Genomic DNA, 23,078 nt, shown 5'->3' with positions numbered 1-23,078 from the left:
TTCTACAACCGTGTGATTGTGAGTGTCTTCGGTACGCGCTTTCATTAGCACATTTAAGAAGTCTACTACTGATCTTTCTCTAAAGATACTATCACACTACATATTCCATGGTCTAACACATCAATACTTTATATGGATATTGATACAAAACCAAAAACCTAGATTAGTTAAACAATCAATAAACAGATACCAAACTTTATCTTAACAATCTTATAGATTAGCTTATCTTAAAAGTATGTCACTAGCGATCAAAACTTTGGTGTTGTGGGTAGTTTTATAATGGAGTGATTAGGATAAAAAAAAGCGAGTGATAGACAAAACAAAACACGCACAAGGATGCGCGTGGAGAAAGAGAGAAAGCGAAGCACGCCTTCTCTTCTTATGAGTGTTTGGGTGGGCGACAGAGAATGTCTTCACTTGGCCGCCCGCTTCCACTTTTTTTTTTTTCTTTTTTCCTTTTTCCTTAATTTGTTTTGCTAATTATTATACTAAACCTTTAACTTTTGTTATAAAAATCATTTCACTTATTTTTTTCTCTTGTTTTTTTTGTATTTTTAATATATAATTTAGTTTCAGTCACAGAAAACATTAATGGATTAGTCCGTTCGTTATTTGACTTGCTCCTCATTATTCTTTTACTTTTCTACGATTCTTCTATCTTCTGTGTGTGTATAAACGAGTTTTCCAACTCCAATCATACATCACAAATTTGCTATTTTGTGAACTCGTTTATACTACTACTCCACAAATACCAACAGATTACGAAATCTAAGTCACTAACTTACAAATGCATTAGATACATGCATAAAAATATAAACATACATATAAATAACACATATTTTATTCATTTTTAAATACCTAAGTCTATCGTCTATAAACTCTATATAACTCATAAGTACCTATCATAACTCATAATTACCTTAAAACAGGCTGATAGTTTTTAATTATAATCACCAAATAATTCATAATACCACCAATTAGACAGTTTCTATTTTATCTATATATATATATATATATATGTGTGTGTGTGTGTGTAATTTTCTTCCCACGAAGAATTATGAATGATCATGTTTTTGAGCAACTTGAGTCGTATACATGCTGAAGAAGTATGACTCTGCTACGCTCCTTCTGGTCAATTTTGGTTCTTTGCTTATATGGTCAACTTATTATTATAGTAACCTTTTTATAACTAGAGAGATACTTTCGTGCGTTTGCTCACAAAAAAAAAAAACTATTTCCCAAAACTCTCGTCAGCATATTGCATCAGATTGTGGACCGAGTCATCGAGTGTGTGTACAACGATTTACGATGAATAAATTATGTGGGAAACTTGAAAGACTGATCCTGAGTTATTTATTTATCCCAATCATATATAGAACAAAACTAAGAAAATAAACAAATCATCGAAATAACTTGTTCTTTAACTACTGATCATGTATATTTAGATGTTCGTAGTGCGTATCCTGATCCTGTTTCTGAAAGTCAATTTGTTCTTTAACGACTGATCATATCTATTTAAATGTTCGTTATTTACTAAACGCAATCGAATTGTTTAAAACATAGAAAATGAAATAAAATAAAATGTAAATAACCAATTCATTTACATAAGCTTATACATATAAACAAGGAGAAAGATCCACTCAATAACTACATCATGAACACACATTATAATAGTGTAGCAACACAAAAAGAACAATAAACATCTATTGCTAACTCTACCTTATATATGATACACTTTCCATATAAAAAGCTATCTTTAACCTACTGAGATTTTACAAAGAACAAGTCCTTTTGATCCTCACGAAAAATGTCAAGATCTCGACCAACTAATTTTACTACACAACAACTAGTAGTGATTTCATACCTTTCTTTAATTTTCAAGAACACTCGACTCATTACTTTCTCCATCAACTCTTTGATGATATCTTTTCTACTGTCCGAGAAATAAACAGCCGATAGCAATCGTTCTATGATCTTAGGGTCAATCTCCAGCAAGCAATCCGATCTCACACACTTGTTGAAAATTTCTTTTACGCTCTTTTTGATTTTTTCAGCTAGTCCTTCAAAATCAAAAGGCTTGAAAGGAACCTCAATGAGACGTTCGTGCTTCTTCAGGTTCATCAACCAAACGTTTGAGTTCTCTTCACAATGATATTTTTCCTCGATTTCGGTTTCTTGAGCAGGAAGGTTCAGATCAAGAACTCCATTAGATGTTCTGTTCATCCGTTTTATGGTCTCCATTGTTCTTTCCTTCTCCTGAATATTCCCTAATCCAATCAGCTTCCTCTTGTTCACCGAGGTTGAGCCTGTAACCGATCTCACAATTGGTAAGCTGGATACAGTTTCAATCCATATCTCAACTTGCCTTCCTCTGGCTCTCAATAGTTTCTCTTCGGAGTAAGATGTTGTTGCTCCGGAACCTTGTGAAGTTGACGTCATAACAAACATGGTGTTTCCAATACCGACTTCTCTCCCGTGTGAATCCATAAACTTCCCGGTTTCGATTGCCTTTGACAAGCTTATCTGTAGCTTCTCGTCTGCTTTTTCAATGTTCTCAAGGAAAACCACACAGAAAGGGTTCCTACACATCACTTCAAAGATATGATCAACCATCGTCTTTCCTCTCAACCGCATAGCATCATCACAACCGCTTATTCCATGCTCCGCGGCACCAAGATCAACGGCCATAAATCTGTGTTCGCTTTGGTACACAATCTCAGCAAGGACAAGCGACATTCTCCTCTTGCCTACAGTATCAGAACCAACCAAATTAAGCCAAACATCTCTTCGAGTGACAGTCTTAGGCGGTTGTGACAATGCACAGCTGATTACTCTAGCTGCATTATCTTGTCCTGAAACCCTATCGGTTAATCTTCTGTAAATTATCTTGAAGCTCTCTGCGGTGATGTCCCTTGGATTATGCAAGCAAGAAGAAGACACAGATTGTGGCTGAGACAAATCTCTCTCCAAATGGTTCTTGAGACCGGATCCTGCGGTGGCTGAATATATCATCAGATTCAGATCAGTAGTGACCGATTTAGCTGAACCGGTGGATGCAGAAGCACTGCTCGTGGACTTATTCCCACAAACTGATTCCAACCCTTCTTTGGTCTGCACTGAGGGGATATAAATACACGTAGCAGTTAACATAAACATAATGAAATTACGTACTCACCCGAGAGAACTTGTAGTTCAAGAAACATACTTTCACGATTATGGGAGATTTAACAAATTAATATGACAAGATAAAGTAAACCGACCTTGGCACTAGACTTTTGGTTTAAATCAGTTCTTGTGGTCATCTGTAACCAAGGTGGCAAGGTAGATTGGGTCTGATCAGATATTGAAGAAACTGGTCCAGTGATTTCCTTGTTGAAACCGGGGAAAGGTAGTTTCAGGTCAGAAGGAGTTGAGAAGAATCCACCAAATGGAACAAATGATCCCATCAAACTGTACACAGAAAAGAAAAGACACTCATTAAAGTTATTGCAATAGAGGAATCTAAAAAAGTCAAATTGTATATCAATTCTCTCTGTTTCTTTTCTACACTCATTATTAAAGTTACTGCTATGAGTTTATGCCTTTATTTTTTTCGATTGTGATTATTATTTTACATATAAAACCATTGTGTTTCTCATAATAAATAAAAAAACCAAAATGCTTTAAGCAAAAATTATTATTAGATCACATGTTTCAGAATGCTATTGATGCTGTTTAAGTAATTAATTGTTAAATATGAATTATGAGTTTGCAATACGGTCGGTCAGTCAAACAATTATTAATCTTCAAACCCATCAGTTTAATTTAAACATCGAGCCTCATTTATATTCATAGCAAACATATATATCTTATTAGGCTAAAACATATTGTACTTGTTACACCTACCTAAGAATGTAGACTTAACGCGCCAATTTCAAATCGTGATACAAAACTTTCTCTAAAGGCTTGTTAAGTGGCATAAAAAGTAGATAAAGCGACCAAAGCGTTTTAGAATCTGAATGAAGCAAGAGAGAAATAATTAAGAACCTGGACTTGTTGTGAGACAAACAAGGCCTAAGAGAAGTGATGGTGAGTAACTCCAAATCCCAATCTTTCTCCACGTTCGGGAACTTCCTCATCATCTTCTCGTAAACGTCGTCACTCGTCGTAGCTCCGATCAACCAAACTCTTTTCCCGTGTCTCCGTAACAGCTCAGATACGCAACTCACGATGTAATTCGCCGCGGGGACGTTTCCTTCGACGTCGGTAAAAACCCTAAGGTCTCCGTAGTTCAAGACTAGCCCTGGCCCTGAACCTTGCTTCACAAGCTTCCCAAGATCGTGAAACCTGGTATCGACGTAGGTTTTATCGAATTTAACAACGATTTGATCGGATATTTCTGAACCGATGCTAACCGCTGTTAAACCGTGAAGCTTCGTCGGTAGAATCATCCCGTCGGTTCGGTTTTTCTCAAGCGAATTTAAGTAACCGGTTAGCACACCGTAAGCAGATACACCAACAAGCAGAGGATTCCTCCCTTTTTCCCTCACGAAAACCGCGCTTATCCTTCGGTAATCCGAATCTCCTGTTAAATTCCGGTTTGGTACGTTAAAACCCCATCGAACCGGATTCGGTTCAGGGTTCCCGGTAACGTTACAGAGAAACAGAGGCTGCTGCGATGAATAGCGTAGGAGATGAGGAACAGGCCGAATGATTGAAAGCTTTAACTCGGAGCTCCTAAAACCCGCTTCACCAAAAACCCGACTGACAACCGGATCATCCAAGATCGAAAGAATAAGCTGACGAAGCTCCACTTTAACACAAGAAACCGAGTTCTGATTGTGACTGTTGTGCGACATTTCTTGATAGATCCTGAAATTCTCAGGAAGACGACGCTGGTGAGCCTGAGATCGTTTGATGGCAGCCATGAGGGAGTTGGAAACAGGTGGCAGATCATCGGATCCGAGTAGCTGACCGGATTGGATCCGGTCTAAAGAAACGCTCAAGCAAAGATCAAGAGCCTTGAACTGGAGACGAGGAGAGTAAGCGGAGTTGCGAACACGAGAGCAGGCGTCGCGTAAGACAGAGGTTGGTAGAGAGAGTAAAGCAGAGACAGCGTGAAGCGACGTGGTCTGTGAGTGTCCTCGTCGACGTGCGACGTTGACAGCTTCTTCTAACGCGTAAGCTGCTTCGGCCGTTAAGCATTGTTTCGCAACGTTCACCGCCGTTGGCATCGCCGGCGACCATAAATGAATAAAATTACACACACTCAAGTTTAGGTCTCAGCAGGTAAATTAGTTTACTACTATATTCTCTCGTGGGTCGTGGTTGTTGTAATAAGAAAACGTTAGAAAAAAAAATAAGTATAAATTGATTAAAGGAAGGAATGAGGAGGATTATACATAAACACACACACTGCCACTGTTGCTGGTTGAGTGGACACAAAGGAGGACCCGGACACGAGGGGGCAGAGAAAGTGAGAGTTTGGAATCGAACAGGAACAGGAGGAACAGGTGGGTGAGTGGATTACTTCTACTTCAGATTCTTTTCTTGCTTGTCTTTTTATCATTCTTTTGTTGCTGCCGTGTGTACAAGTCAATTTTTACGATTTTTATTTTCCCTTATGTTTCTTACAACCACATGTTAAATATCTTCGAAATCATACTCCTGGCCTGTGAATAAATATCTTGTTTATACGAAATTAATACTCTCATTTACAATATAAAATACTCGTATCTCTACGATGTGTGTACTTTGGAAAGTATAGTATTGCTATCGCCATATTTGTGAAGCTAAAATATACTATTCTATCAATGCATGAGTACTCAACGGACTTCATATTCGCTACTTCGTTCTTAAAATATTTATATCAATAGATACAAAGTTATAAGAGATCATGCATGTTCGTTTAAAATATATTGGACAATATATGTCATGGGTCTCATGTTTAACCCTGGGTTAATCAGTATAGTTAATTAGCGACGGTGTATATATTGGAAAATCTAGCTACACCATATCTTTCATTCGCTAACCTCGACCATTCCTATTTTTTTATGAAGTCATTTGATCATTGTGTAGTACATTATGTTAACGAAAATAAAATACAAATGCAAATGATGTTATCTGAAAAAGGAATCCTATAACATTTATTACCGAAAGATATAGAAAGATCAGTGTCGGTCCTGTCGGAGCCAAAATAAAAACAATGGATACGATCATACGACTTTATGAAATTAATAAAAAGAAAGTGACACTAAAACGATGACAATATAAAAGAAAAATGAAAATTGAAAAGAAAGGTCGCTTTGCATCATAAAGTTTGACAGAGACAAATGAGAAAGAAGGAACCCTATATTTTCACCACATACTCAACTCAACAAAAAAATAAAAAAACCTTTCATCACTTTCTTCTCTATCCCTTTCTTTTTCTTTATTCATTTTCCAATATATTTTTAATGTTTCTCCTCCTCCCATTCTCCACAATGTTTTGGAGATTACCTAATATTTTGCAAATCCCCATATGCATCAATCATCATCATTCTCCACATGATTTTGTGTTGTTGCTATCACTTGGAATTACCATAGCACGTCAACATAGATATTATCTTTGCGTGAGCATGTTTCTAAAAAAATTGATTCTGCGAAAATAACACATTCGAGTTAATTAGTGGATCTTTAAACTTGAAAGTAAAAAAGCTAAAAACGTGTATTCGTGGACTTAAGAAACAATTGTCACTACCGAACCTATAATATCATAATTTTTCAAGAGTTTTGGTAATCTCATCAGTATAACAAACCTTTTATAGCAGTTACATGATTTCACATAAGAAAGAAAGAAAATGTCACATTTGTGAACCCACATGGATGTCGATGGGCAAGGTGTCAATGTCTCACTCGTTTTAAGCCATTGCCCTATGAAATTTCGACAACTACTTATTTGCTATACGATTATATATATGCCAGACATTTTTTGTACTGAATACTGGTTTTTCTTTCTTTTTTTTTGTTCGTAAGGGAACATCAACCAAATAATTCATAGAATATTATAAAAAGTTTTACCTTTTTTTCCAGCAATTGGCGCGAATGAGAATCTTTCCTTTGAAGATCTCTCACTGATTGGAATATTTCTTTTTCTTCTTTTTATTTGCGGTACCTTTTTGTGTTTTGTGAATAGTCAAGTCATGCATATAATTCATATTTATAAAGTAATTTTATTCAAAATAAATACATATAAGAACCTCAAATTTCTCTAGCTCTAGTAATATATTTCTGTCATTCATTAGTTGGTTTTGGAGTTGAGTTTCTATATATATATGAAAATTTTATATAAAGTAAAAGTTTTACGGTTATAAAGAAAAAAAGTTACTCGGAAAAACATCATATCGTGGTAATTTATAGTTTAAAAAAATCTATGGAATAAACTGCAATATACTTTTTAATTACTAAAAATGATAAATTTAATTCATCTAAGTATTATTTCGTATAAAACAGTTGCACTTACAAAAATTATCGATATAGTAAGTATAGAAAGTGAACAATAAAAGTTAGGATCTTGAGCTATATCTAAGTTTGAACGATGAGAATTTAAATTAAAAAATGTGTAAAAATAAATTAAGAGACAAAACTATTAACAAGGTTTGGTTCTCCAAGAAATGAATCTATTAGAAACAAAAATCTCGTATATAATCGTCAACGAATAAATCAAGTCAATTCCTCTTTGTCTACCACTCAGAATAATAAGAGAGATACATCCAAATATTATGTTGCCGTAGCATATAATGTATAAACAATCTATCTAATTTACTTAAAGAAATAAATTCAATTATGAATTAGAGACTTATTTTGATGGCATTTATAGGTTTTGCCATTTTTTGCAAAAAACTTTTCAAATTGCCATATTCTTATATACAAAAACACAATTTTACGCATAACAGTTGGGTTGATTAGGTTCCAATTTTTTGTAGGGTATAAATTTTGTTATGAGTATGTGTTTTATGAAAAAATAATTCTCAAATGTTTAGTTTTTAAAAAATTGAAAATGACAGATTTGTAAGAAAATTGAGAAATTGATGTTTTAAAAAAATGGTTGGGCAAAAATGGCATTTTAGACAATAATCCCAAAGAAATATTCAAACTTTTTTTACAAAAAAAAAAAAAAAGAGTACACTTTTCTTATGGGTATCTCTGTATACACAATATTTACTGTATAATGATGAAAATAGAAAAACATTCTCCCCATAAACTTTTATTTAATCAAAGGTTAGAATATATGAGTTTAACACCGATGGAGCGTCTCATGGGAATCCAGGATTGGCCACGGCTGGAGGAGCTTTGCGGGATAGAGAGGGGAATTGGTGTGGAGGTTTTGTCTTTAATATTGGTATTTGTTCAGCCACCTTAGCCGAGCTTTGGGGAGTGTACTACGGTCTTCATATCGCATGGGAAAAGAGAGTTCCGAGGCTGATTTTACAAGTAGATTCGGAGATAGTGGTCGGTTACTTAACGACAGGGATTATTGATACTCATCCTTTGTCTTTCCTGGTGCGTTTGTGCCATGGCTTCATTTCGAGGGACTGGATAGTCCGTATTTCGCATGTGTATAGGGAAGCTAACCGTCTATCCGATGGCTTAGCTAACTATGCTTTTTCTTTACCTTTTGGTTTTCAGTTTTTAGATACGGCTCCGATTGATGTCGAGTCGATTATTGAGGATGATATTCGTGGAACTATGTTTTCTAGAAGCATTCGTTTGTAATTTTTTGCATTTATTTAATAAAACAAGACGGGACTTAGTCCCGGTCTTCTACCAAAAAAAAGAATATATGAGTTTAAAATGAAAGTGTTTCAAAACATACGTATTAATTTCCTATTTAGGAGACAACCCTTCAATTCTAAGTGGGAACTATGCTAAACTAAATTAGGGTCGCGATAATATTTATTTTGGTATGAAATGATGTCCTAGTGTGGACCATATTATTTCACGCTCATTGTAGATAGCAACATTTCAGAAGATGATCCTATAAATATAGAACTTTATTTATCTCATGTTTTTTCATTTATTAGCTCACTACTAGACACTTGATTAAATATCATATATTTTCCATTTATTTTGAGGGTACTTAGTTTGAATTTGAAATATAATTATATATACCCTAAAAATTTTAAACTTGCCCATCTATTCATAGTTGACGCAATGAACCATAGAGTATACACTGTTATCTAAAGTAAAACAACAGTTCTTTTTCACAATCATATACAAGACAGCTTTTTTACATATGAATGAATGTGTCACATGCGAGATAATTTTTTCAACAAAAGTGGAGGTTTCTTCTTTAGGGAACCAATATCCTCGTTGACGTCTTCCGATCATACACCAAGAAGACTATGAACACTGATAAAAATAAAAACTTATTTAATCAATTAAATAAAAATAGTATTTGGTGAAGGATCGATACATCTGAAATTTTATCAAATCGGATAAAATACATCATAATTAGGCATTTCATTTTCACTTATTAGCACTTATTGGTTAATTAGTATACCATATGTATTCGTATCAAAAATAATAGTTGACTACTAGTCAGAAAAAAAAAAACATAACTATCCTCATAGTTAGAGTTAGAGTTGACTACTAGTCAACTAATGTCGTCGAATCTGATATGGTCCAAACGTATCTTGTTGAACCTTGTTTAACCAACAATGGAAGTTTAAGCATGGCAAAGACTAATGTAAAAATAAAGATTGGTGGTGAAAATGTTAATCAATATAAAAGTTTAGTGGAAAACTAAAACTTTAAAATAACTTAGAGTATGTGGACCCATTTTGCCCATGGAGTTTGATATAACAATTCCTTTTGTTTAATTTCCATCTTCAAATATGTCTTTTTTTCATTGGCTATATAGCATTTTTGGCATTTAATAATGTTTTATCCATATTTCTTGGTACATCAAACATTAATGTCACAGTTTTCTTGTAAATGTGCATCATATCATACTTACGATATTTATATACGTGGAAATGGCATGAAGTTCTATTTAGAAAATAAATACTATGGACCATATTATATATCCTACTATTTTGTGATAGTTTTAGTCGTTTGTGTTATTATTATCCGAATTTAAAGTTGCATAATACATTTTTTTTTTGTCGTCGTTGCATAATACATTTTGTGGGAATAAAATAAAACAAAAATATACTCACCAACTCACATTATAAAACATAAGCTATGACATATATTAATTTTTGGATACCGTTGGATATATCTAATATATACGATGTTTTGGAGTTTTTGTGAAAATGGTAGTGAACTAGTGGTGTTTGCCTTTGTTTTCTTGGACTTCCAGATGCGTTAAACCCCTCATACGATAATTTGGAATTTGGGTTGATAATCAAACCCTCAATTGAGAACGAAAAATACTATTTGAAATCAATCGACAAAATAATTGCAACACCTACAAAATGACAAAACAAAAGGATCAAAACACATGAAAAAGAGAGATGAAAGAAAGACATCTTGAAAAGTTGGGATTTGAAGGGTCGGTCAATCCTTCAGGGGAGGTGGGGGGCAATGTGAGATAATTTTAGATTATAGAAATGATGAAGTTGCCATTATATGTATCTAAGTTGTATTTTTTTCTATGAAAATTATGGAGTTTGAAGAAACTATTTGAATTTGTGTGGGTCTTTAGTGTCCTATTTACGAAACTAATCACTCAAAAAAGTTTTGGAATAATTATGAATCAAATATCAAAGGGCAAGATATGTTTGTCTCTTGTCTAAAGTATAACGACGAGACTTCACCCCTCTTTTTAATTTTTTTGCTTTCCATTATTTGATTCAAAGTTATCTATAAGCAAACAAATAAGTGTAGTACTGTATATGACTCAATTCTTTTTCCTGGCGGCTAGATGTTATAGCTATCATCAGAAAATAAAAAAGTGAAGCAAAACAGCAAATAAAAGGCTAGTCTACATTTCATAGGTTGGTCGAAAAGTATAACAGGATCCTAAACATGATCGATGAAATTATGTCTAGATTATTACTCATATATCAAATGAATCGTATGTTGAAAAGAAAAGAAAAAACACATTGATGATGCTAAATAAACTTAACTTTATGCATGATCATCACAGATACACGAAAATTTTGTTTTTAGTACATCAGCACAACATTTTAAAGGCATCAATACATAAATGCAATAGATATGAACACTTCATCTCTAAATAGTTTTATGTAGTGACAAATTATACACAAATGAAGAACTGATCCGATGATGTCTTCATTGAAAGAGTCATAGAAATAAATATTATATACATAACTAGTTACGGCTATAATAGAGAGACTATAGCACATTGTTATTGATTTGGTTTAGTTTGATAAAGAGAGAGAGAGGGAGACGGAGACAAGACACCAATAATAAAGGCCAAACCCACTACGGGCAGAATCAAGCAAGACTGTTAATATACACACACAATCACGGGGACCCTATGTGTAATCACAAGCCCTAAAGAACAAATCACGAGCTCCACTAATACTTTTCCTATATCTGGTACACTTATGTTCTCTCTCCTTTTTTCTTCTTTGCCTTTTCATATTTGGTAAACTGTGACCCTTACATATGTAAACACTATACATTAATGGGATCATTTGCAAATATTCAACGTCTGTTTTAAATATTTAGGCATAAATATTCGCATCTTAACGTCTGTACACATCGGTTCACCCATACCATCTTAATTAAAACCTATCATGAGCATAATAGTGGAATGACAATATCGTTGAATCAAACAAAAACAAGGAAATAAAAGAAAGCTCTAGAAATAAAAAAAGAAAAAAGAAAAAGAAATATGTGCACTGAAGTTAACTTTCACTAACCTACAACATACATAGGTGTATAAATAGATGTACATTAAATTTTTTTCTCTTTTGTCAACTTTTGCATAGTGATTAACCTTGAAATTACAAGGCTGATGCATTCAGTAAAATAAAAATCACAGAACTGAAATTGAAAAATCAGAGCTGTATTAGTATGACCACTTAATAACAAGAGAAGTTTGGGAGATCTTAAATTTTTATTTCGCTTTTTATAGAAAAGAACCTTTGACAAGATAACATATCATATCGTGGATGGGTTTATTTTCTGCATGACACGTAAAAATAGTTTGTTCCATTAGTGGGAGTCCCGTAGTGACTTGATAAAGTCAACTTCTCCTAAATATTTGTATGACAGATTGACAAGGTTAAACAAAAATAAAAAATGACTGTATTTAGTGGTTTTATTTCCTTTCTTTATATCCTCTAAAACACTTCATTTTCGTCAGACTTACATTATTACATATACTTTCTATGGTGTAAGTTTATAGACTAGCTAGTGGTTTTATGATTATGAATGAGTTAGCAAATTTTTGTGCATGTATAAGTTGCCGTGGAACTAACATGAAAGTAACTCTCTGAATCATATGACCTAACCTTATAATACTTTTTCTTCAATTCTATCAATCTTGTAACTGAATAGTGAATACGAACAACAACACAAAAACGTACAAGATATGAAAATATCCATCATCCATGGGCCTGTCTTATAAACCTTTTATCAAACTATTAAGCCCATTAGTGATATGTGGACATGACTCATGAGTCAGGAGTGAGTGTGCCATTAAACCATTAAACATGACTAGTCTTCAAAGTCCAAAGTCAAAAGTTGTAAACAAGAATGGCTTTTGAATCAATAGCAAAATAAGTTTATATTGGGATTTGGATGTTGCTGGTTATTAATAAGGTGTGTCTACATAAAGGCTGGTCAAATTCTTAATTTTTATTTTTTTAAACCAAAAGTCAATTTCTTAATTAATTAGTATAGTTTGATCAAATGTCTACAATATATATGTGTTGTAACATTTCACAATATTTTGAATACCTTTCATATATATTCTTTTCATTTATGCCAAGCCTAAATGGGTTTGGAACATATGCTGTGTACGGTGTACCACTAGACTACAACCACAAAATCTAACCGGACCTAGAGAATGTAATGAATGAATAAATTAATCTCTCCAAATAGCAAAGCCCTAATTTCTTCATCAGCGAAGAAAATGTGGTCACATGGAAAAGCTGATATAGGTAACAGTAACACTAATGCCTTTGCTGAGAAAACAATATAATTGTAGTCGGTGGGAGTTCAGATCAATTATAGCAAAATATATATAATAATGATGATTGTTTACTATAGAGCTACTGGTAAAACCATGATTAATCACCCACCACCACATGGACGTTGTACCAAAATCTTTTGTTTTTTAAAGCTTTCTTTTTATTGTTATCACTCACCAAAATTCTAAAATTTTCAGAGGTTTTCTCTAGATACTTGTGTATAATCATTTTGAAAATAACAATTAATTAGTATTTGTATCTTCATGTTTATGTTGTTGTTATGAAGAAGTGTGAACTATCTTCGACTTAAAGCAAATAAAATATGATTTAACACAATCTATAATGATTGTGGCTACTCTCTCTGGTTCGGTGGATAATGATAAAAATTTGAGATTTAATTAAGAGATTAAGAGATAGATTAGTCCAAAACGAATGACTGTCTTTACAAAATTGCCTGCATATAATAAGACTTTGTTGCGCGAGCTGTTTTTTCTTCTCCTCTTTTTTTTTTTTTTTCAAGGAAAAACATTTTACAATTAGCTTCAAACTTTTAGATGAATTATTGAAGTTAAGGTTCATTTATATTTGGTTTAGGCTCAAAACCTTTTAAACGCATACTACACTATACCAAGTCATCACAGTTTTTGATAATTGGATGTAGTTTGTTTTCTGCTCATGATGTACTCATTTGGTATTTTTACAGTTTATTGTAGTCTCAGGCCGAATCAACTGTTTCAATTTTCCTAATTAAGATTGTATGATTTCATGTTAACATAAACAAACACACACAATTATCCATGATGGTGTAAATTGTAATAAAACATTATTCTAACGTTCCACGGATTTTTTTTTTTTTCAGTTTGTCTTTCAGCTGTCCACTTTATTTTTATTTTGTCTTTATCCTGCTTTTACTTGAATTTGCCACTACAACTACAACGTTCAATTTCTGTAGTAATAGTTTAAAAAAGGTGTGGGGAAAAATACTTTAATCCAGAGAAGAAAAAAAAGGGCAAAGAGTAAAAGCAAAAAAGAGACACAATCTCCTATTGATTGAATTGATTAACATAAAGTTATATGATATGATCCTTACCAAAAAAAAAAAAGTTATATGATATGATTTTTTCTTTCTTCCTTCCCCCAAATTCACGATAAACTCTTGACTATATTGCCTCATCTAGTTATAAAGAACTAATAAAAGTAACTACAACATCTTGTGTTGTTGTAACATTGAAAAGTCTTAAGAGAAATTTAGTCTATCTAGATTAGGTTAGTGATGAATGATGATCATATATGATATATGGTGTATTAGGATTGATTAGATTCGCTTTCTTATAACTTAAAAATAAAATAAAAACACAGTGGAAGATTTATATAGATTTTTTAAAGTAGAATTAACAACAATCATCTGAAAGATTCTTCCTTTTTACATTATTTAATTAAGCTTTTGAATTCGATTTTGTCCCAATTCAAGAAAAAAAACTTCCGTCGGTTCAACATTATAATAAACATAAAGTCAAAATACGCCAATTAAACAGTGATATCATTTTACACATGTCAACCAGTGATTAGTACACGTGTCATTAAGGTGAAAAGGAAAAAAAGAACCACGAACCTATCAATCCCGTAACCTGAAGAAACCTTTAGAGAGAAAAAAAAAACCGGTAAGACAAGACATCGCACCATGTCCGTTATTGTTAACTTTGGTCCTACAGAGCCAATACAGAGGAGAAGAAGAAGAAGAAGTATCTGATGAAGAAGAGGAAAGAAAGATCAGGGATTTGAGATTAACTTATCTACAGAGCATGCGAGACTTTGAGAAGCTTATCATTAATACCAACAATGGGTTTTAGTTTTTTCACTCCATTCTCCATCACGTGATCGCAAGTTTCAACCTTTTCACTTCTCTTCTCTCTCTCTCTCTTTATCTCTCTTTCTCCTCCGTGTGTCTCGCTTTGTTCCTGTAACTCTCTCGTGAGTGGTGGTTGGTCAATGGCGGTTGATGTGAAGTCTGTGCTTGAGTTTCTCCGGAGAAATGGTTTGACGGAGGCGGAATCTGCTCTCAGAGACGATATTAACGAGAAGAACCAACTTGCTTCTTTCGATTTCGAGAAGTTTCTGTTTCCGATTCCGCCGCCGATTAGAATCACGGCGAGTTCTCGTCCTTCTGATTCTACCGGAGAAGATTCCGGTGGTGGTGATGGGTTTAAGTCTTCTTCTGACGACGAGTTTGTCAGCTTGGACTCCTCTACTTCTGGCTTCTGTTCTTCTTCCGGTGAGTTCTTTTTTCTAAGTTTTTCCGATCTTAATGGAACATTGCAGTGTGAAACCAAACTAGAGATGGTATTTGCTAGATATTGTAAGCTTGGTTCTTGATCTGATGTCAAGAAATATAAGTTCAACATTGATTGATTTAAAAGATTTTGTATAAATGCAGGGTTTGTGAATCCTTATGGAGATGGTTCATCATCTGATGGACAGTCTCAATTTGGGACGGCTCGGACATATCCCGAGTGGAGCGAGTTTTACTTGCATAACGAGACCGAAGATGAAGATGAGTTCATGTCTCCTGCATTTAGAGAATCTGATTTCTTCATCTGTCCTGTTACTGCAGAGGATAAGTTCATCACAGACAACCAATTCGAGAACACGGTTGGTGTCTATGATAAATCATCATCCCAAGGGTCTCAAACTGAAGCTAGTCTTGATTACTTAGATAAGCCTTTTCTTCTTAGCAATTTGGAGGATGATGACTCAAAAGATTTCATTGGTCTGGATGATAAAACTGATGAGCTTGATGGGTTTAGCTGTGAGGAAGATGATACAAAAGGTAATGATGATTTGAAAACCGGTGATCATGAGAATGTAACAGATGAAGAGGTTGGTGTTGTTCCTGAGGTTGAAGATGAATATGAAATATTTGATCTTAGAATCATTCACTGGAAAAACAGGTATGTTCATTTTCATTGGTAACTCTTTAGATATATGATCTCAAAAAGAAAGAAAGATGGGTCTGTAATCGTTTTTTGCTCTTTACAGGACTGGATTCGAAGAGCACAAGGATCTACCTATTGTGATTGACACAGTGATTGGAGGAAGATACTACATTACGGAATACATTGGTTCTGCTGCATTTAGCAAGGTGGTTCAGGCACAGGATCTACACAACGGTGTCGATGTTTGTCTCAAGATTATCAAGAACGACAAAGATTTCTTTGATCAGAGTTTAGACGAGATCAAGCTATTGAAACATGTCAATAAGCATGATCCTGCTGATGAACATCACATCCTGCGGCTCTATGACTACTTCTACCATCAGGTAAGAGGTCTGGAAAGACTGAATTATTTGGTTTCTCTTAAAGAAGTTTCTAATTCTTGAAAAACAAATATGTAACAGGAACATCTGTTTATCGTCTGTGAACTTCTCCGAGCAAACTTGTATGAATTTCAGAAATTCAACCAAGAATCAGGAGGAGAACCATACTTTAACTTGAGCAGACTTCAGGTTTGTTGTTTCCTAGACCTGAAAAAAATGACTAAAACCCGGCTTTTGTGTATCTTAATTGATGTTTTTGTTTCCTCAGGCTATAACCCGTCAGTGTTTGGATGCGCTTGTGTTCCTCCACGGTCTAGGAATCATACATTGTGATCTCAAACCTGAGAATATACTGATAAAGAGTTACAAAAGATGCGCGGTAAAAATCATCGATCTTGGAAGCAGCTGTTTCCGCTCTGACAACTTGTGCTTGTATGTACAATCACGTTCCTATAGAGCTCCTGAAGTGATTCTCGGGCTTCCGTATGACGAAAAGATCGATTTGTGGTCTCTTGGATGTATTTTAGCAGAGCTTTGCTCTGGTGAGGTACTGTCTGGTTTCCATTAAAAGTCTTTTCTATATATGTTTTATCCCACATATTCAAGAAACTAGTAACACAATGGTATCAATGTGGGCATCAGGTTCTGTTTCCAAACGAAGCAGTAGCGATGATATTGGCAAGGATTGTTGCGGTATTAGGTCCTATAGAAACAGAGATGCTAGAGAAAGGTCAAGAGACACATAAATACTTCACCGAAGAGTATGATATCTTCCACTCAAACGAGGTAATATTTCTTGATTAAACCGAAAAGACTTGAAGTAGTATTATTTGCTTGAATGTGACTCATTGTTGTTGTTGTTTTGGTGTGACAGGAGAGCAATGAGATTGAATACATAATAACAGAAGAAACATGCTTGGAAGAACAATTACATGTTAGTGATGAATTGTTCATAGATTTTGTAAGGACTCTACTTGAGATCAATCCATTGAGACGTCCAACAGCTCTTGAGGCACTTAACCACCCTTGGCTCTCTTCTTCTTCTTCTTACGATTGACTTTTCTACTTTTTTTTTTTTCTTTTCTTGGCTTCTTATTGTGTTGTCTTGTTCTTGTTTCTCCTGTTTTCTTTTCATTTTTTGGTTGCTGTAATTCAGTAATTGTGAGATTATGTGTATAGAACTGTTTCACATTGTAAGTAAAATGCTTGTGTTGTGCAATAAAAGAATTTTGATACAAAGTTCTGAGTTGCTGGTTGTTGTTGGGTCTATAGATCAAAACTAAAATTTGGACCATCATTATATAATGTACATTTATATGATGACCAAATATGATACATTATGTTGTTGCCTACTCCTTGTACCAAATACCAATAATAGATTTTAGAGTAGTTGGCACAAAACTCCAATGTAACAATATTGATACCCTCCCATAACCCATAAGCAATACCAATCAAGATACACAAACGAAACAATTGTAAATCGTGTTAACATAGCCAAAATGTCAAAAGTATAAAAAGTGAAAGATGTTATCAAAGACTTTGTTACAGTTTTGAAGGTTGACAAAAAAAATAAAAAGCAAAAAAGAAAAGAAAGATAAATGAAACAAAATATAGAGTTTTTAATATATAAACAGAAATTCCATATTCAATGTTTATTTATGATTACTTAATACTATTTCAAACTTACATTAAAATTTAGATTTTGTGCATCTTAAATAACAAAAGAAAAACATATAAATGGGTAATAAGTTATAAGGATTTTTTTTCCCTTAACATATTTGTATGTGTTTTAATTTTTTGATTTATGGGATATGTAAATCTAGTTTTATTCAATTAATACACATATTAAATTAAAATGATAAATTTGCAAACTTTCCTTTTTCCAATAATGTTTCCATTATAAAAAAATGTAAAAAAGGGAATGAACACAGCACTTTCCCTCTCTTACAAATCTGTCTCTTCTTTAAAACTTCTCCAACCTTCATTTATTCGCGCGTGTCTCCCCACCTCACTAATATATACTGAAACATCGACGTGGTTCTCAATCTCCAAAAACAGCGCGTGGATCGTAATAATCATTTCTCGTCAAAAAAAAAAAAAAAAGGAAATTGACGTTTTGCCTCCTTCACCAAAAAAAAAAGATTGCGTGAGCCATCTTTGCTTTGTCTAAGCTCGATTCGATTTAGTTCTTCCTCCTCTGGGATCGAATCGGGTTCCGATTCATGGCGGAATTGAGTCAAACCGATTTGGTTTACTCTCCTCGTTCGATTCAACTATGGAATGTATTTGTGAACTGGCTCGATTATTTCTACGAGTTCTTTCTTAAGATCCTTGGTGCCGTTGGTCATCATTCACTTCTATCTACCTCTCCTTCCAACAAGGATGGTTTCAAACCTTTGTCTGTCATCGATTTACCGGAGATTACGGCCGAACCACCTCTTTCCGTTGAAATCGCCTCCGCGAGAACCTCTACTGAACGCCAAGTCAGCACCATCCAGAAACTTACGGTATTATGCTCTTTGTTTTTTTTCCTTTTTTTTCCTTTTGATTTATTTAAAATGGCAGTGGTGCTTGAAGAAGCTGTTAGCATTTCCAGAATCTTTTTTAGCTTGTTTGATTTGAATTAGCTTTGTTCAATTTTGATGCATTGTTCATAGATTTAGCAATAACTTGTTTAGTTGCTGCCAGTAGTATGTAAAGTATGGTCCTTTTTGCATCTAGTAGTAGTAGCTATTGGTAGTATTTTGAGAGTGTTGTCTGAAAAAATGTAGGTAGTTCTTGACTTGGATGAGACACTAGTGAGTGCCTATGAGACTTCTAGTCTACCTGCTGCATTACGTAAACAAGCTATTGAAGCTGGCTTGAAATGGTTTGAGCTGGAGTGCGTTTCTTCAACCAAGGTGAGATCTTACTAGCTCTATCAAGTTACTTCACCTTTTTTTTTTGTTGGTTGATATGCAAAATAATTAATCCCACTTTTTTCCTGCCTCAAGGAATGTAATGGGAAGCCTAAAACAAGTTACGTAACAGTGTTTGAGCGTCCAGGATTGCACGAGTTCTTAGAGCAACTCAGCCAATTTGCTAATCTTATTCTTTTTACTGCTGCTCTCGAAGGTCCCCTCTTTTTGAGTTACTTACTCTCTTCTCTGTTTTATCACACTCTCTCTCTGTTCTAAGCGTTTTTAACATGTTTCTCAAAATGTGCAGATTATGCTAGACCTCTTGTGGACAGAATAGACACACAACATGTATTAAACCATCGGCTTTATCGTCCTTCTACAGTCACCACGTAAGTTTTTAGTTTGCACGAATAATACGATTTATCTTTCTTTTCCTTAGATAATGATTGTGAGTGATGAGAGTATTCTCTGCATTTTATCATCAGGCAATATCGAGATCATGTGAAGGATCTGTTATGCGTATCAAAGAATATGTATAGGACTGTTATTGTCGACAACAATCCTTTCTGCTTTCTATTACAACCTTTAAATGGGATTCCATGTGATTCATTTACCGCAGAACAGCCAAATGATACTCAGGTATGTAGATCTCATTTTTTTGGTTCATGTAATACAGAAAAACATGTTATTCATACGTTGGAATCTAATGAGATCTCATTTATGCAAACCAAAAAATAACACATATTGAAGCTACTAGATGTTGTTCTTCCACTACTTAAGCAACTTTCAGAAGAAGAAGATGTAAAACTAGCGCTTTACGATAGATTTCACATGCCTGAATGGTTTGAAAAGCAAGGCATACCACTGTCTTACTGGACATCATCATCACAGGTACATGTATCTACATAGTTGGAAATCTCTCTCATAGCTCACATATATAGAGTGGAAAGTGTTGACAAGTTTGGTTGGTTCTGGTTTGGACCATCCAATTCAACGAATTTTAGGTTTGTCTAGATTGGACATACTGTGACTGTGTGTATTCATGTTTTTATGAGTAAAAAATAAATAAAGATCAAGTCTTATTTCGTCTTGTGTTTGATCAAATCAAATATGATTTACTATTTGTTTTTGTTTCCTATTTGATGGTAACTTGATGTTGGTCTACATGAGCACATGGCCATATAAAAAAAAACTACAATCCACGATCCATCTATTTTCAAATCAGCTCATTGTTTGGCATTGACGTACATATAGGCATATGTAGCCATGTAAAATGTTTGTTACTGGATTTAAGTCTTCTGGTTTTCATTGCATTTGGGTTTTTGTGATTATATAGTATTTGTATTACCTATGTGAATCCATAAGTCACCTAGACTTGGATTGGTAAGTAACACCTAACCTGATAACGTATTTTTCAAAATTTTCTTACTTATGACTTGCCATATAAGATCCTCAGGGACTGAATAGCGAAGAAAACTCCCTTAAAAACCTTAGTTAATAGTTAAGTTAATTTATTTAACACCTTTTAAAAACAAAATACCCCAAAGCACAAAACACCAAAACCCCAAAAACCCTAATTTTAGATTCAAGAAGGCAGTCTTCACGATGATCCCACTTGATTTTCCATCAAAGGAAATCTAATGTGGTCAATAGCGAAGCACAGCTTTCGAGTCTTTAGATGCCTAAACACCCAAACAGTGACAAAATCAGAAGTCTTCATAAGACTATACTTTGTCACAAACTCTTTCCATCCCGAAGTTAAAAAAGGTGCCCTCTTCCATAATTTGAATATCATATGTTGTACTTTCCGATCTGGTCTGTACACCAAAACATTAATCCCCACGCTTGGATTCTCTGACGCTTCTAGGAAAGGAACTATTGACTCTGCCACGAACTGCCTCGGTAACATGAGCCTGCTTTGATTTCCATCCACGTCGCTCAGCTTCAACTGCTTCTTTAGCGGTTTGTTGAATGGCCTCGGCACTTCATCAAATATCTCTGGTGGTTCGGGTTCAGCTCTGTACCATGTTTGAATGAGCCTCTGTTTTTCTTCTGAAAAGCGCTCTTTCTTGTCTATTCTCATCATATTCTGATTTTCAACCTTCTTAGGTTGGTTTGTATCAGCACGTTGGCTTACTTGTAATAATGGAGTCGACTCATCTTCAAACTCAACCTCATCATCTGTATCGTCTTCTTCGGGTGCTTGAGCTTGGCTTATGTGCATCAATATCCTGGCTGCTATGACAACTTCTGCGTCTTTTTCTTTTTGTTTGAAAACCATGATTTCTCTGCGTTCTCCCTATCTTACCTTAAGGAACAGTCAATGTTTTTAAGGTTTTTATATTTTTTCTTCCTTTTTATGATTGCTTAACAAAACATATATTTCCTTATATAATTAGGTTTTCCATTAAAATCGTATTTTTTTTTAATTATCAACAAAGTAAAATTTAATCTTTTATACTTTGAAGAACAAGTTACCTGACCAATAAAAATTTGCCACATAATTTTTTTTTTATAATTCTGATTTTAATAAAAGATTTCTCAAAAATAAAATTGTGAACGTAAGAAAAAAACAAAACAAAACTTCCTCTTAACAATCCCTAAAGTTTCTCCACACTATCACCACGTTTACAAGATCGTAGAAACTATTTCATCCTATTATATAAATTTAACTCACCATGAACTCAAAACTCATTAATTTCTTTGCTCTTGCAAAACTGTTCCATGGAGATTCCCAAATGATTTCATTCCATTGGTGGCATATCCCCAGAAACCAAACCCGTATGATCAAACGTAACATCTATCCCCTCTAGAAAGCTTACTTTTTTATGTCACTATATTCTCATAGAGTTGTCCATCTTATGAATTTAGCTAGGTGCACCACATGGGAGATGACAAAGAGTGAAAGATGTATAATCGAATGCCAAGGAAATGCAAGGTAATCACTAATTCATCTATCTCTTTCCCATTGTGAAATCTTTTAAGCAAATTTTCAGTTTCTATACAAAATCTGAAACACTTTAGTACTCTCTGCTTGGTTTAGGAATTGATTAACCCAAAATTCAATGGCAAATAGCAACGAGCATCACAAATTACGTTCGTATACCATTATAGAGCAAGGTATAGTTTCTTCTCTGTATTCATGCGATTTGTATGTGTATGACCTTTTTCATATGGAAATCCATGTTTTTTAAGTCTTTGCTAATGATTGAGTTTTTATTGTTGAATATGCAAGAAGATGCACATATATATTAAAAAAAATTATGCGAGTTATAATCCTCTCAAGTATATCAATCTGTATGACGTTAAAAAATTTTGTTTCTATTTACAGTACGTTTGCATTATCATGATTAATTTTGTTGTGTCCATGGGTTCTTTCCATTGCATGTTATGGCTTTTTTACTTTTCTATGTTGTCTAACAGGTGAAATAGAAGAAACCGGAATATTATGAATAGCATCTAACCTACTTAGGTGAAGACAAATACACAACCAAGAAACATATATAAAGAACGAGGAATCCGATTGAAGACGAAATAACAATAGAGGATGAAAATAATACCATATAGATATAATATAATAATTTGGGTAAAATACTAGTAAATTAATATTTCAAACTCATGTTCAAAGATATATATCCTCACGACTTCAAATTATGTATGGGATTATCATCTTACATTAGATTTTTACATATTGAAAAAAATATAAACTCTATAAATTACATTTTTTTCAATATAGTA

At 34.0% G+C, this 23,078-nt stretch overlaps 3 protein-coding genes across 9 annotated transcripts; 2 read left to right on the top strand and 1 right to left on the bottom strand.

The window, feature by feature from the left end:
• Positions 1–1,617: 1,617 nt before the first annotated feature.
• LOC17889314 (protein SMAX1-LIKE 8) lies at positions 1,618–5,654 on the bottom strand. The gene is made up of 3 exons (XM_006293586.2): positions 4,027–5,654; positions 3,261–3,450; positions 1,618–3,111 (listed from the first exon to the last, which is right to left on the bottom strand). Exons 1-3 carry the CDS (start codon positions 5,211–5,213, stop codon positions 1,762–1,764), a joined length of 2,727 nt encoding a protein of 908 aa, XP_006293648.1. The 5' UTR covers positions 5,214–5,654; the 3' UTR covers positions 1,618–1,761.
• A 9,129-nt stretch (positions 5,655–14,783) lies between these two features.
• Positions 14,784–17,679, top strand: LOC17888788 (serine/threonine-protein kinase ppk15). Its single transcript, XM_006293817.2, has 7 exons — positions 14,784–15,399; positions 15,562–16,075; positions 16,164–16,443; positions 16,522–16,629; positions 16,709–16,987; positions 17,083–17,226; positions 17,315–17,679. The coding sequence occupies exons 1-7, from the start codon at positions 15,117–15,119 to the stop codon at positions 17,495–17,497; spliced, it is 1,791 nt and encodes a 596-aa protein (XP_006293879.1). The 5' UTR covers positions 14,784–15,116; the 3' UTR covers positions 17,498–17,679.
• An 852-nt stretch (positions 17,680–18,531) lies between these two features.
• LOC17887681 (CTD nuclear envelope phosphatase 1 homolog) lies at positions 18,532–23,065 on the top strand. Of its 7 annotated transcripts, XM_023783894.1 has the most exons (11): positions 18,532–18,947; positions 19,212–19,340; positions 19,434–19,554; positions 19,648–19,729; positions 19,826–19,979; positions 20,091–20,231; positions 21,450–21,674; positions 22,071–22,133; positions 22,212–22,278; positions 22,384–22,460; positions 22,764–23,065. In XM_023783894.1, exons 1-7 carry the CDS (start codon positions 18,663–18,665, stop codon positions 21,582–21,584), a joined length of 1,047 nt encoding a protein of 348 aa, XP_023639662.1. In that variant the 5' UTR covers positions 18,532–18,662; the 3' UTR covers positions 21,585–21,674; positions 22,071–22,133; positions 22,212–22,278; positions 22,384–22,460; positions 22,764–23,065. The 7 variants fall into 7 exon arrangements, with proteins under 7 accessions (XP_023639662.1, XP_006294652.2, XP_023639663.1 ...); XM_023783895.1 differs by lacking the exon at positions 21,450–21,674 and having other exon boundaries at positions 18,534–18,947; positions 22,111–22,133; XM_023783899.1 differs by lacking the exon at positions 21,450–21,674 and having other exon boundaries at positions 18,535–18,947.
• The last annotated feature ends 13 nt before the right edge of the window (positions 23,066–23,078 follow it).

The sequence above is a fragment of the Capsella rubella genome, unplaced genomic scaffold, assembly GCF_000375325.1.
Source record: "Capsella rubella cultivar Monte Gargano unplaced genomic scaffold, Caprub1_0 scaffold_4, whole genome shotgun sequence".
Taxonomy (NCBI): Eukaryota; Viridiplantae; Streptophyta; class Magnoliopsida; order Brassicales; family Brassicaceae; genus Capsella; species Capsella rubella.
The sequence above is the reverse complement of the archived record's forward strand: the minus strand, read 5'-3'. Positions and strand labels throughout refer to the sequence as shown.